The sequence below is a fragment of the Salvelinus alpinus genome, chromosome 30 (genome assembly GCF_045679555.1).
Source record: "Salvelinus alpinus chromosome 30, SLU_Salpinus.1, whole genome shotgun sequence".
Classification (NCBI taxonomy): Eukaryota; Metazoa; Chordata; class Actinopteri; order Salmoniformes; family Salmonidae; genus Salvelinus; species Salvelinus alpinus.
In genome coordinates this window covers 37,653,198-37,668,001 of record NC_092115.1, presented here as the reverse complement: position 1 = coordinate 37,668,001, position 14,804 = coordinate 37,653,198, and the positions used below count along the sequence as shown (strand labels likewise).

General features: G+C 44.4%; 1 protein-coding gene across 3 annotated transcripts in view; it reads right to left on the bottom strand.

Moving 5' to 3' along the window:
- Positions 1–14,362, bottom strand: part of LOC139559646 (capping protein, Arp2/3 and myosin-I linker protein 3-like) — a 49,073-nt gene extending 34,711 nt beyond the window's left edge. For 2 of the 3 annotated variants that reach the window (XM_071375821.1, XM_071375820.1), the window contains exons 1-2: positions 14,146–14,362; positions 8,028–8,122 (exon numbers count right to left, since the gene is read on the bottom strand). In XM_071375821.1, coding sequence (XP_071231922.1) covers positions 8,028–8,122; positions 14,146–14,203 — 153 coding nt within the window. In that variant the 5' untranslated portion in view covers positions 14,204–14,362. The remainder of the gene's footprint in view (positions 1–8,027; positions 8,123–14,145) is intronic. The other variant, XM_071375819.1, reaches the window with a different exon arrangement.
- Positions 14,363–14,804: the final 442 nt, after the last annotated feature.

Here is a 14,804-nt window from a genome sequence, read left to right as displayed (position 1 = left end):
ACGGTCTCTGATGATAGCTAGCTAGCGCTAGTAGACTAATTGTAGAGTGTCTTTGCTAAATTGTCATACATTCTTCTTCTCTACCATAGATTCACATAAGGTCTCAGACCCCTGGATGGGAAAATGCTTACCAAAAAAACAACAGATGAAGACACAGACATTGTCGATTTCCATTGTTACTTGTAATGTTAAAAAGGCTACTCACCGTACTAAAGGCTTCTGATTTGATTTGAGTCACCACTATTCAAATATAAATTTTATGTTACTGCATTGGCCTATATCTTTGTTCATTCTAATTAATCACATTATGAATCCAACAATAAAAATCTGTATTATTTTGCAAGAAATGTAAGGTATTTTTACATTGCAATAAAGTTGACTAAAGTAGAAGCTCATTTTTTGTTTTCACTTGCTGAGTATTAAGTAATTATATGGTAATTGCTCATAGGTAACTATATATATCTAGGTAACGTACTATGTAGGTACACAATAATTACAAGTAAGAACCCCTCAAGATACACTTCATTTGAACTAGCTAAACCCTGTGTAACACCTAGTAATTACATTGTACTTATACAGATATTACATGTACTCTGTGGTGTACTAGTGTGTTTATCCTCCCACTTGGATGGCGCTTCCAGAAGCCTTAAAACGAGGGCCAAGTTGTCTGGATGGATAATGGACTATATAAGTACACATTAATTACAAGGAAGTACCCCTCAAGATAACCTTCATTTTAACTAGATAAGTCCTGTGTAACGCCTAGTAATTACATTGTACTTAGGCAGATAGTACAAGTACTCTGGTGTATTAGTGGGTTTATCCTCCCACATGGATGGCAAGGAGGTTGAGCTTGTCATAATGGACAACATACACATTCATTATACATACAGTGGGGAGAACAAGTATTTGATACACTGCCGATTTTGCAGGTTTTCCTACTTACAAAGCATGTACTTTTTATCATAGGTACACTTCAACTGTGAGAGACGGAATCTAAAACAAAAATACAGACAACCATATTGTATGATTTTTAAGTAATTCATTTGCATTTTATTGCATGACATAAGTATTTGATACATCAGAAAAGCAGAACTTAATATTTGGTACAGAAACCTTTGTTTGCAATTACAGAGATCATATGTTTCCTGTAGTTCTTGACCAGGTTTGCACACACTGCAGCAGGGATTTTGGCCCACTCCTCCATACAGACCTTCTCCAGATCCTTCAGGTTTCGGGGCTGTCGCTGGGCAATACGGACTTTCAGCTCCCTCCAAAGATTTTCCATTGGGTTCAGGTCTGGAGACTGGCTAGGCCACTCCAGGACCTTGAGATTCTTCTTACGGAGCCACTTCTTAGTTGCCCTGGCTGTGTGTTTCGGGTCGTTGTCATGCTGGAAGACCCAGCCACGACCCATCTTCAATGCTCTTACTGAGGGAAGGAGGTTGTTGGCCAAGATCTCGCGATACATGGCCCCATCCATCCTCCCCTCAATACGGTGCAGTCGTCCTGTCCCCTTTGCAGAAAGGCATCCCCAAAGAATGATGTTTCCACCTCCATGCTTCACGGTTGGGATGGTGTTCTTGGGGTTGTACTCATCCTTCTTCTTCTTCCAAACACAGCGAGTGGAGTTTAGACCAAAAAGCTCTATTTTTGTCTCATCAGACCACATGACCTTCTCCCATTCCTCCTCTGGATCATCCAGATGGTCATTGGCAAACTTCAGACGGGCCTGGACATGCGCTGGCTTGAGCAGGGGGACCTTGCGTGCTCTGCAGGAATTTAATCCATGACGGCGTAGTGTGTTACTAATGGTTTTCTTTGAGACTGTGGTCCCAGCTCTCTTCAGGTCATTGACCAGGTCCTGCCGTGTAGTTCTGGGCTGATCCCTCACCTTCCTCATGATCATTGATGCCCCACGAGGTGAGATCTTGCATGGAGCCCCAGACCGAGGGTGATTGACCGTCATCTTGAACTTCTTCCATTTTCTAATAATTGCGCCAACAGTTGTTGCCTTCTCACCAAGCTGCTTGCCTATTGTCCTGTAGCCCATCCCAGCCTTGTGCAGGTCTACAATTTTATCCCTGATGTCCTTACACAGCCCTCTGGTCTTGGCCATTGTAGAGAGGTTGGCGTCTGTTTGATTGAGTGTGTGGACAGGTGTCTTTTATACAGGTAACGAGTTCAAACAGGTGCAGTTAATACAGGTAATGAGTGGAGAACAGGAGGGCTTCTTAAAGAAAAACTAACAGGTCTGTGAGAGCCGGAATTCTTACTGGTTGGTAGGTGTTCAAATACTTATGTCATGCAATAAAATGCTAATTAATTACTTAAAAATCATACAATGTGATTTTCTGGATTTTCTGGATTTTTTTTTTAGATTCCGTCTCTCACAGTTGAAGAGTACCTATGATACAAATTACAGACCTCTACATGCTTTGTAAGTAGGAAAACCTGCAAAATCGGTAGTGTTTCAAATACTTGTTCTCCCCACTGTACATTTGATTATTTTATTGATATTAATCTGGGATGACAGATTAAGGGAGGTTGACCTATATCTGATATGTTTTTGTCAACTCAACCAAGTTTACCCAGACGACACACTTTTAGGGGGGCAACTGCTAGCAACAACACTGAGTGGAGATTTTGAACGGTGCATTCACGGGTAGGTAATCAGAGCCTGTTGAGCCTCCACCTGTTCTTATCAAGTCAAATCAAAGTGTATCGGTCACATACACGTGTTTAGCAGATGTTATTGCGAGTGTAGCGAAATGCTTGTAATGTCGCGAAATCCCAGCGCATCGGTCCACGAGATATTACAACCTTGTGACAGTTGGTACTGAATCTGATGAAGCTGAGAAGAAACAAATAACTAAAATGGCGATTTTTTTTATTTTTTTTATTTTTTTACATTTACATTTACATTTAAGTCATTTAGCAGACGCTCTTATCCAGAGCGACTTATTTTACAATTAACTACAATCCTTGTTACAGTGTAATTACTCAGGTAATTACACTATAATAAGGACCCATTAAAATGAAGTGTTACCAACATTTTTCAAAAATTTCACCAACATGTATGCTGTCCCACGGATGGAAACAATGTTCTGGACCGTTTATATGCAAACATCCGTGTATATACTGTAGCCACCCTCCGCCCTCACTTCGGCCAATCAGATCACATCTCTTTCTGCTCCTACTCCCCGCCTACAAGAAGCAACTCAAGAGGCAGACACCAACACAGAGAATAGTTTGGCGCTGGACAGAGGAGGCAGACTCAAAGACTGCGTTCAAAGACTCATCAACTCAGGTCTCATCCATTAACATTGAGGAATATACTGTACAACATCAGTCACAGGATTCATTAGGTAATGTGTTGATGATATTGTACCCACAATAACAATCCGAACATACCCCAACCAAAAACCCTGGATGAACGGAGATATCCATACCATGAATAGAGCCCCTACTGCAGTATTCAACGTTAGCAGAACGAAGGAGCTCCTCAAATCCATTAGGGACGCAAAAAGACATCCAGGAAGACTCTCCCTGCTCCGGATGACCAGGTGCTTTCAATCTCCGAGGCTGATGTGAGGAAAACTCTCAAAAGAGTGAATACTCACAAAGACGCTGGCCCAGATGGCATCCCTGGCCGCGTCCTCAGAGTATGCTGACCAACTGGTGGGCATCTTCTCTGACATTTTCAACCTGTCTCAGTCACCAGGCTGTAGTTCCCACCTGCTTCAAGGAGACCACCATCTTCCCAGTGCCCAAGAAAAACACGGGGACATGCCGAAATGACTATCGCCCTGTCACACTCACCCCGGTCATCATCAAGTGCTTCGAGAAGCTGGTCAACAACCCCTCCTCCACACTGACTCTTAACAGAGGGGCCCACCAAAGGTGTGTCTTCAGCCCTCTACTGCACTCCCTGTTCACCCACGACTGCGTGGCTTTGCGGGGAGGTTTGCAGGGAGTTTTTCCTAGCCACTATGCTTCTACATCTGCATTGCTTGCTGTTTGGGGTTTTAGGCTGGGTTTCTGTACAGCACTTTGTGACATCGGCTGATGTAAAAAGGGCGTTATAAATACATTTGATTGATTGATTGATCATCAAGTTTGCTGACGACACCCCGGTTGTAGGCCTGATAACAAACAACGACATGTCAGCCTATCAGGAGGAGGTAAGTGAACTGGCATTGTGGTGCCAGGACAACAACCTTGCCTTCAACGTCAGCAAAACAAAGGAGTTGATTGTTGACTTCAGGAAGCAGAGGGAACATGCCCCGATCCACATCAATGGGACTGCAGTATAGAAAGTCAGCAGTGGTAGTATATGTTTTGAGAAGTTGCGTCAGCAAAACCCATTTAGACTAACATTCTCCCGAGGCCTAATTTGAGTTCTGTCGGATAAAGGGGGGAGCAGAGTGGTTCAACACAGCTCTATGCTGACTTTCTATACTGCAGTCCCATTGATGTGGATCGGGGCATGTTCCCTCTGCTTCCTGAAGTCAACAATCAACTCCTTTGTTTTGCTGACGTTGAGGGCAAGGTTGTTGTCCTGGCACCACAATGCCAGTTTGAAGTTCCTCGGCGTCCACATCGCTGAGAACTTGACCAACAACACCACCACACCTGTGAATAGGGTACAACAGCGTCTCTACTTCCTAAGGCGGCTGAAGAAATTAGGCATGCCAACCCGGGTCCTCTCCAAATACTACCACTGCACCATCGAGAGCGTCCTGACATGTTGCTTCACGGCCTGACACAGGAATTGCTCCATCCACAACCACAAGGCCCTCACCCATCCAGGACATCTACTCCAAACATTGCCTGAGGAAGGCCCTCCGCATCATCAAGGACCCCACACACCCCAGCCACGAGCGGTTCACTTCCTTACCGTCAGACTCAAGTCAAACAAGTCATGGTTTTTCTGAACCAGCTCTGAGATTTAACTATGCTCCTACGAAGTCCTAACGATCAATTTAGTCTTAAGATGCTGTTGAGAAACCGTACCCTGGCCGCTCTAATCTAGGATCCCGTCTCTCTGGCTCTGCCTAAGACAGTTTTGAAGAACGGGTGTGTGTGCCTGCATTCACACAAAATCCCCAGTGTCTCTTGGGAATTTTGCGTGCATGCGCACCAGTGTGTGTGCGTGTATGTGTGCGTGTATGTGTGCGCGCGCATGTGTGTGTATGTGTGTGCAGGTCCCCTTGAGTATGTGTGTGCGCACAAGTGCGAGCGGCCACCCAAACACACACACTTGCGCGCACACACATACTCACGGAGACGTGCACACATACACATACATGCGCACACACACGCACACACACTGGTGCGCAAACACACAACATCCCCAAGAGACACCGGGGACAGTCTGCTTTCACCCAGGTGAACCCAGCATCAAAAGGACACAACCTTTCCATCTTCCCTGGCAGACAGTCTGGCAGAGAGTACGGGCGCGTTTGAAAGCACAGCTGCCCCAGGTCCTGCTCTATAAGCAGCCTTTAAAAAGAGACGGAGAAGAAGAGGGAGAGATGGATAGAGAGAGATAGACGGAGGGAGGGAGGGAGGAGGCAAACGAGGGAGAAAATGCTGGCTTAAAAACACATCTTGTTGCAGATTTTGCTCACATAAAAGTCTGCACAACCCTAACTCAAAGAGACTTACAACCGAGCCCTGTGGAACATTAAAGGGATCTGGGAGAGGGGAGGGAGAGAGTGGGGCGAGAGGGGGGAGGGTATGGAGACTAACACATCCCTGTTTATAGACAGAGCAATATCCCTGTAGTAAGACATCTATCATCAGATCAACAGATCAATCATACCATCATTAGATGCCTGCCATCTACAGACATTCAACCATTACGGCATTCCCCAACAGGTACTCTGTTGTATCCAACGATGATGTGCAAGTGTCAACCTCTTTAGCTGACTACCAGAACTCACATGACAACAAGCAATCTTGATTCAATTCAAGCATTTTCAGTCTTCATTATGTGGTGCTAATACAAATCCGAGTGAGGTACTCTGTTGTGTTTAAGATAAACAGCTCTCCTTCTCTCCTGCCATTGAATGTCTCTACAAGTGGCCTTCTCTGTTGACAGATCCCTCCTTGTACCTTGTAGTTACAGGAGACTAACAGAGAATGTGGAGATCTAAGTGGAGAAAAGGTTTGAGACATCCGACTGTGTTTGGAGTGTCACACTGTAGCGATCACATCCCAGTAATAGGGCCTTTATTAGTGAGGAGAGAGGGAGCTGGGAACCAATGACGGGCGAAATCGAGCAATGGATCGAGATAAATAATGGACGAGGGTAGAAAAGACAGCAATTGGGTCATCAAAACACATCAGATTTCTTCCTTCCTTTCCCCCTCTCCTCCGCTGCTCTGAGCTCTCATCACCCCTTTCCCTGGTGCCCCCCTCGACTCGCACCACCCCTCCTTCTCCTCTGCCTCTCCCTCCTTCACTCCTCTCTGTCTTTGAAGATGTTTTGTTTTGGAGTTGGCGCTAATCTTCAAATGAGTGCTCCGAAATGCATGTCCTCTGTGTGTGTTCCAGTTTGTGTGTGCATGACAGGGTGTGTTTATGTGGTTGTTTGTATATCTGGGCGTATGTTGTTACTCTTCATAACGTTGCCCTCAGCACAGTGGTGGATGTCTTGCTGAGCATACTATGTGTCTGTCTGAATGAAAGGCACTAGGAGGGTGAGACTGTCTGTGTCTGTGTGTATGTGTGTGGGTATGTGTGTGTGCATGTGTCTGTGAGGCACAGCGTGACAGCTGGAACAGTAGACGCACATAGACAGCTGAATACCAGCACAACCCCAGAGGGAGAAAGGACATAGAGAGAGAGCGACAGGGAGGGAGGGACAAACAAAGAGTAGATGAAGTGTAGTAGGCTACGTATTCAACAGCGAGCTCACTGCATGCATGCCTGTGTGTGTTTTAGATACCCTACACTTTGTTCCAAAAGCTCTGTCCATTTACAAACATTTACATGTGCACAATACACATGTAGGCCTCTATGCTATGTTTTACTTGCCATCATGCCATGTTACGCCGTAAGTGTTTTGAGAAGTTGCATCAGCAAAACCCATTTAGACTAACATTCTCCCGAGGCCTAATTTGAGTTCTGTCGGATAAAGGGGGGGGGGGGGGGCAGAGTGGTTCAACACAGCTCTATGTGTTGAGATGAAGATGGAGGAGGGGAGGAGAGAAGGCCAAGATGAGAGATGATGAGGAGGGAGAAAAGCGAGAGAGCGGGGAGGGGGAGGGGAGATGGGAGAGTAATAGAGATAGACAGATACGGAGGAGAGGAAAAGGAAACAAAGACTAGACAGAGGCAAAAATAGAGGGGGTGAGTGGTAATGACAGCTAGTCTTCTCTCTACCCAGCACCAGTTTACACTCAGCAGGAAGAGGAAATGAGCTTGTGCTCTTACTCCTCTACGACCGTTGTGTCTTGTGTCTTGTGTCTTGTGTCTTGTGTCATGTATGTGTGTGTGTGTGTGTGTGTGTGTGTGTGTGTGTGTGTGTGTGTGTGTGTGTGTGTGTGTGTGTGTGTGTGTGTGTGTGTGTGTGTGTGTGTGTGTGTGTGTGTGTGTGTGTGTGTGTGTCATTAGTAACTGATACGGGTGACTAATTGAGGATGTCTCAAAAGCAGCAAAGTCCGGAAGTGTGTGTTGGCTCGCACAAGCTGCTAGGACACCTCTCAGTCCGCTTACACACCCTCAGGCACACACACACTGGAATGAGCACACGCGCACGCACACACAGGCGCACACATATACACACCATCCCCACGCCTCTGGCATTAGAGGCACACTGCCACTTCTAATAAAGGTTGAAAGGATGGACTCAATGCCCCATGGTGTCCCGTTTGCTCCTAGGGGAGTGTGTGGACCACCAAGCTTGAATGCCCGATTAAAATTGTACTCTAATTTAAAGTTCAAAATACACTACATTGACTTGATAGAATATAGAATCCAGATTTCTGACAGTAGAGTGTATTGTGAAGGGGCCTCACCAGAATCCTGTCCTCTGATTTGCTGTGCTTGGTGTCCTGCTTTACAGCTCGCACAAACTTGATAGATTGTTTATCAATGAGCCTCCTGATGCTCTCTGTGGAAAGAAGGCATGAAACAAAAGTCAATACTGCAAGTAAATTGCTCTCTCACAAAAACACGCAACATTACAAACACCACGGCACAGACACACATACACGAGAAAACAAGAGGAAATGAAACTGGTTTTATATTTAGCCCCAGAGATGGAACTGATATGGAGGTACAGTCACATTGTGAGACAAAAGAGACAGAGGGGCATGGCAAACAGCTTTAGTAAAATGTTATGTTAAAGGAAGTTTTATCATAGTTTTACCAAATAGTTGATACACATCACACTATTTCTTAATTAAGCTGCCATATCCAAAGGACACCATAAGCTTTCAAACACTAAGGCTGCGTTACACAGGCAGCCCAATTCTGATCTTTTTTTCACTAATTGGTCTCTTGACTAATCTGATCATCTCTGAAAAAGAGCTGATGTGATTGGTCAAAAGACAGAAGAGGGGGATGGGGACAGAGAAGGGAGAGACGAGGAAGGATCAGAGAAAGACAGAGTTAATGCAGCTGTAATCAACTTTAATCTCTGTAAAAGCTCAGACACAGCGATAGGATTGTCAAACGTTTGCCTGCCGACAGTATTTAGCACCCGTGAACAGTCAATCTTTTTTGTGTTCAAATAGCAAAGACCTTGGAACTCGTCAGCCACTAAGCCTTGTTAAAATTCTCCAAACCAGAAGGTGGCAGTAGCGTTATTTGGCAATACATATCCGAGCATATTGCTTATGGTCTAGATTCAAAGCTAGCTGCGCTAATGTTGCTATTTTGTAAAAAGCCCTTGTTAATACTATGGCCAAAGCTACATTAACTGCCTAGCAAGAATTCACTCTCCATAATCGGAGGGCCTGTTGTCCGGACCTCTGGCAGTCTCTATGGGGCTGCCACAGGGTTCAATTCTCAGGCCGTCTCTTTTCTCTGTATATATCAATGATGTCGCTCTTGCTGCGGGTGATTCTTTGATCCACCTCTACGCAGACGACAACATTATGTTCTTTGGACACTGTGCTAACTAACCTCCAAACAAGCTTCAACGCCATACAACACTCCTTCCGTGGCCTCCAACTGCTCTGAAATGCTAGTAAAACTAAATGCATGCTCTTCAACCGATCGCTGCCCGCACCCGCCCGCTCGACTAGCATCACTACTCTGGACGGTTCTGACTTAGAATATGTGGACAACTATAAATACCTAGGTGTCTGGCTAGACTGTAAACTCTCCTTCCAGACTCACATTAAGCATCTCCAATCCAAAATTAAATCTAGAATCAGCTTCCTATTTCGCAACAAAGCCTCCTTCACTCAAAATAGCCTCCAACACTCTACTCAGCAAATTGGATGCAGTCTATCACAGTGCCATCCGTTTTGTCACCAAAGCCCCATATACTACCCACCACTGCGACCTGTATGCTCTCGTTGGCTGGCCCTAGGAAACCCACTGGCTTCAGGTCATCTATAAGTCTTTGCTAGGTAAAGCCCCGCCTTATCTCAGCTCACTGGTCACCATAGCAGCACCCACCTGTGGGCACGCGCTCCAGCAGGTATATTTCACTGGTCACCCCCAAAGCCAATTTCTCCTTTGGCCGCCTTTCCTTCCAGTTCTCTGCTACCAATGACTGGAACGAATTGCAAAAATCACTGAAGTTGGAGACTTATATCTCCCTCACTAACTTTAAGCATCAGCTGTCAGAGCAGCTTACCGATTGCTGCAGCTGTACACAGCCCATCTGTAAATAGCCCATCCAACCAACTACCTACCTCATCCCCATATTTGTTTTTGTTTTTCTGCTCTTTTGCACACCAGTATTTCTACTTGCACATCCTCATCTGCACATCTATCACTCCAGTGTAAATTGCTAAATTGTAATTACTTCACCACGATTGGCCTATTTATTGCCTTACCTCCTTACTTCATTTGCACACACTGTATACAGATTTTTCTATTGTGTTATTGACTTTACATTTGTTTATCCCATGTGTAACTCTGTGTTGTTTTTGTCGCACTGCTTTGCTTTATCTTGGCCATGTCTCAGTTGTAAATGAGAACTTGTTCTCAACTGGCCTACCTGGTTAAATAAAGGCAAAAGAAAAAAAGAAAAAAAAGAATTCTATTATGCCAGTGCCAGCCCATAGCCAAATGTTTAGCTAGCTAGCTAACATTAGCACATTTGTTAACTAGAAAAACATAGCTAGCTAGCTATGGACACTGTACTAATTCAGCAGCTAACACAGGCAGCTGATTCATGGAAACTAGCTAATCCATTGCAATTATATTATAACATCAATACTAGCTATAGTGGTTAGCTAGTAGGAAGTATTTAGTGTTGTGTGCATCGTGTCTGTGCACTTGGCCAGCTACACTACATGACCAAAGTATGTGGACACCTGCTCCTCGAACATCTCATTCCAAAATCATCGGCATTAATATGGAGTTGGTCCCACTTTGCTGCTATGACAGACTCCACTCTTCTGGGAAGGCTTTGCACTAGATGTTGGAACATTGCTGCGGGGACTTAGCATTAGTGAGGTCGGGGACTGATATTGGGCGATTAGGCCTGGCTCGCAGTCGGCATTCTAATTCATCCCAAATGTGTTCGTGGGGTTGAGGTCAGGGCTCTGTGCAGGCCAGTCAAGTTCTTCCACACCGATCTCGACAAACCATTTCTGTATGGACCTCGCTTTGTGCATGCGGGCATTGTCATGCTGAAACAGGAAAGGGCCTTCCCCAAACTGTTGCCACAAAATTGGAAGCACAGAATCGTCTAGAATGTTATTGTATGCTGTAGCGTTAAGATTTCCCTTCACTGAAACTAAGGAGCCCGAACCATGAAAAACAGCCCCAGACCATTATTCCTCCTCCACCAAACTTTATAGTTGGCACTATGCATTGGGGCAGGTAGCGTTTTCCTAACATCCGTCAAACCCAGATTAGTCCGTCGGACTGCCAGAGGGTGAAACGGGACTCATCACTCCAGAGAAGGCGTTTCCACTGCTCCAGAGTCCAGTGGCGAGCAAGCTTTACACCACTCCAGCCAACTCTTGGCATTGCGCATTGTGATCTTAGGCTTGTGTGCAGCTGCTCAGCCATGGAAACCCATTTCATGAAGCTACCGACGAATAGTTCTTGTTCTGACGTTGCTTCCAGAGGCAATTTGGAACCTATGACGGTGCCACGTTGAAAGTCACTGAGCTCATCAGTAAGGCCATTCTACTGCCAATTTTCTATGGAGATTGCATGGATGTGTGCTCGATTTTATAGCTGAAATAGCCGAATCCACTAATTTGAAGGGTTGTCCACATTTTTTTAAATATTTTGTATTGTATTTTTTACATTGCATATGAAGTGTGACTGGTTCATCTGTAGATGAAAATACCCTCTTTTTCCCTTTTTTTGTTGGCACCCCCACGTCGGGGTTCGTTCTCTCTGATTGGCTCAAAGTCAAGTTGTTGGCCACTGACGATCATTGCGATTCTACAAGTAGAATTGGTAGGTTCGTCGCTATCGGGTCGGCAAGCAGCAGATAACACTTTTGTTCTAGCAAGAAAAGGAACGGCCTGCCACTATGATAAGTACCTATCGGCAGTCTATCGGCAGTGAGATTCTCTGTGTGTTTCATGCTTAAAAACCAATCAATTAAAGCCCTTAACACTGGGCATTCCCACAGAAGGCCCGGCCACAGCATATGCTGAACTACCATTAGAGGGAGAAGTAAGGAATGAGAGAGAGAGAGATGGGAAAGGAGAGGATGAGTTAAAACCTAGCCAGCAAATCCGACCCTCTTGCTTACAGCTTCATTTGGGTCGGACAGGCTTCCTGCATAGATGATAACACAGTGGAGCCAGCGCAAGATATTATTCGCAAAACGTAGCATGAATTTTGAATAAGTGCGACACATTTTGCATTTCCATCTTCTGTAACCTCTTTCAACATCTATCCAACACATTTCTGAAATTCTCAAGATGTTTCCTAATCACACAGAAAAAACTAATGTTGATATGATATTCACAGAGGCATGACACACTCATTTGTGTTCACTGAGTCCAAACCATATTTTCTGTTTGCATTTGGTAGACTACGACAGCAGGTTAGATGAACTGGGACATGATGATTATAATCCTAATTGTACTCCATTGACAATTCAATTCAATTTTGTGTGATTAGGAAACATGTGTTGGGATAATATATTGGATAGATGTCTGAACAGGTTACAAGCCCACTTTTTCTGAATTCACTAAAATAACAGTACCAATAACAGTACTACAAAAAACATGTTTACAGGATATAGTACTACAAGCCGTCCTACTTCAGCTAGCTATAGTTGGTAAAGCGGGACAACAACAAAAATGGTTGAAATACAAAAGATAAACAAAATATTGGCAACTTTTTAATGTATATTGATGCAATAGTACATGTAAATAGTATGCACATTTACATCACAATTTGGCACAATGCATTATTTATGACAGTTTTATAACCTTAACATCAAAACAGAAAAAAATCGATGTCACTTATATTACTGTGTGCTTCGCAGGGTGAGCTCCCACTTTGACACTTGCTCTATGATGTCACACCAATGAAGTGATGTACTTTTGATCATGTGGTTTCTCTGCAAGGGCTTAGTCACAATAGTGTTGACTTTCTCTCGTCAGACCAATAAATAAATGTGTCAGGGATTAAGCTGTCCCAGTTTATATGATGTCCCACTCTTTCTGAATTCACCCTACATCAATCCAGGAATGAAAAATGCATTGTACTCCCAAATGTTACACTGACAAGATTGAACGACTGTAACAGTCGTAACAGTCGTTCAATCAGTCATTCAATCAGTCGTTCAATCTTCTCAGTGTAACAGTTGTAATAGCGGGACAATACGGAGTACAATGCATTTCTCATCCCTGGATTGAGGGACGTTTTCTGAGACATTTCTGGTGCCGGCTCCGCCGGGTCTTAATCTACACAGGAAGCCTGTCTGACCCTAATGTAGCTGTAAGCAAGTGGGTCGGATCTGTTGGCGAAGTTAAAAACCTGCCTTGATTGTCTAATGGACCTGCTCTTTCTCCATGAGTACCCATCACACATCCCTTCCTTCCTCTCTCTGCACCTTTAGCTCTGACTGGTCATTACCACAGCCAAATCCAGAAACAAACAAGGGATTAATTTGCCGTCACGATAATTAACAGTGAGAGACACCCTTTTAACACCCTTCTGTCCAATGGTGTCAGTCGGTGTGTGTAATGTGTTTGTGTGTGTGTATATGTCAGACACTACCATTGTGTTGGCATGTGTGACCAATGTGAGTGTGATCGTGCTTGTCACATGTATAAATATAACTCTCAGTGTGTGTGTGTGTGTGTGTGTGTGTGTGTGTGTGTGTGTGTGTGTGTGTGTGTGTGTGTGTGTGTGTGTGTGTGTGTGTGTGTGTGTGTGTGTGTGTGTGTGTGTGTGTGTGTGTGTAATAAGCAGTGGTATGCTGAGCGCTGCACACCCTAAGGGCACTATGGACCATCTCTTCAGGTAGAGGGCCTCTCAATGCAGAAACCCATGCCTGCAAGCTTCAAACAAAATGATTGTTCTCGCATAACACCCCTACACACAAACACACTCAAATGAAAACTATTAAAGCCAAGTCAAAGCACCCAGAGGCAAGCACAGGCAGGCACGTATTTGCAGTAACACACATACAACCAACTCGCTACTGACAGAAGTGGGGTTTAATAACCGTTTACAGTATGATTGTGGTAAATACAGAGCAGGCAGCGGGAACCAAAGCAATCTCAACGTAGCCTATATATTTCGATTCGGATCGATAGGAATAACAGGTTATCATTTCTGACGTGGGCTTACACAGCCTTTAGCCTGCGCAGAGAGAACATGGAACGTAAAAGAGAGTGACATGTTCAATAAAATAACCATTGGAATTCATAACAGCGAAAGGCTCTAGTATTCTGCCCAGGAAATATAGTATGTAGGCTACAGCAGGTGTTGAGCATGATAGTGATTTTAAAAGAGCAGTTTTGCGCTTACCTGTATTCTCCCTGCTGACGTGAACGAAACCTGCAGCGGTGGTCTCTTTAGAGGCCATAGCGCGCCCCGACTCCCCGTCTGCGCTTCTTATAATCAAGGGAGAGAGCCGCTAATGCGTTTCAACTGGCAATCGGAGAGTAGCGCGGGCGACTCCAGTTCCTATAAACATATCATATCGGGGAGAGCGAGAGAGAGCGACAGAGAGCGACAGAGAGAGCGAGAGAGCGAGAGCGAGAGCGAGAGAGAGAGAGAGAGAGAGAGAGAGAGAGAGAGAGAGAGAGAGAGAGCGAAAGAGAGCGAAAGAGAGCGAGAGAGAGACAGAGACAGAGACAGAGAGAGAGATGCATCAGCCAACGCAAGAAGCATAGACCCAAGTGCTTCAGATATTACTTTTAATATTTGAGGGAAAATAAAATAATAACACTCACAACACTAATTCTAATAACACGAATTATTAAAATTCTAAAAAGTCTAAAAGAACATTGAATAAACGTATTAAGTTGATAAAAATATTCTAATGATAATCGTTATCTTTAATATCATAATTAATAATGACTCCATTTGCTTCATTAGACCAATAACTTTTGGCTCATTTCATTCATATCAAGAAATAGCCTACGGTACCGCCCATTGTCAATATATGGCCATGGAGACAGTTT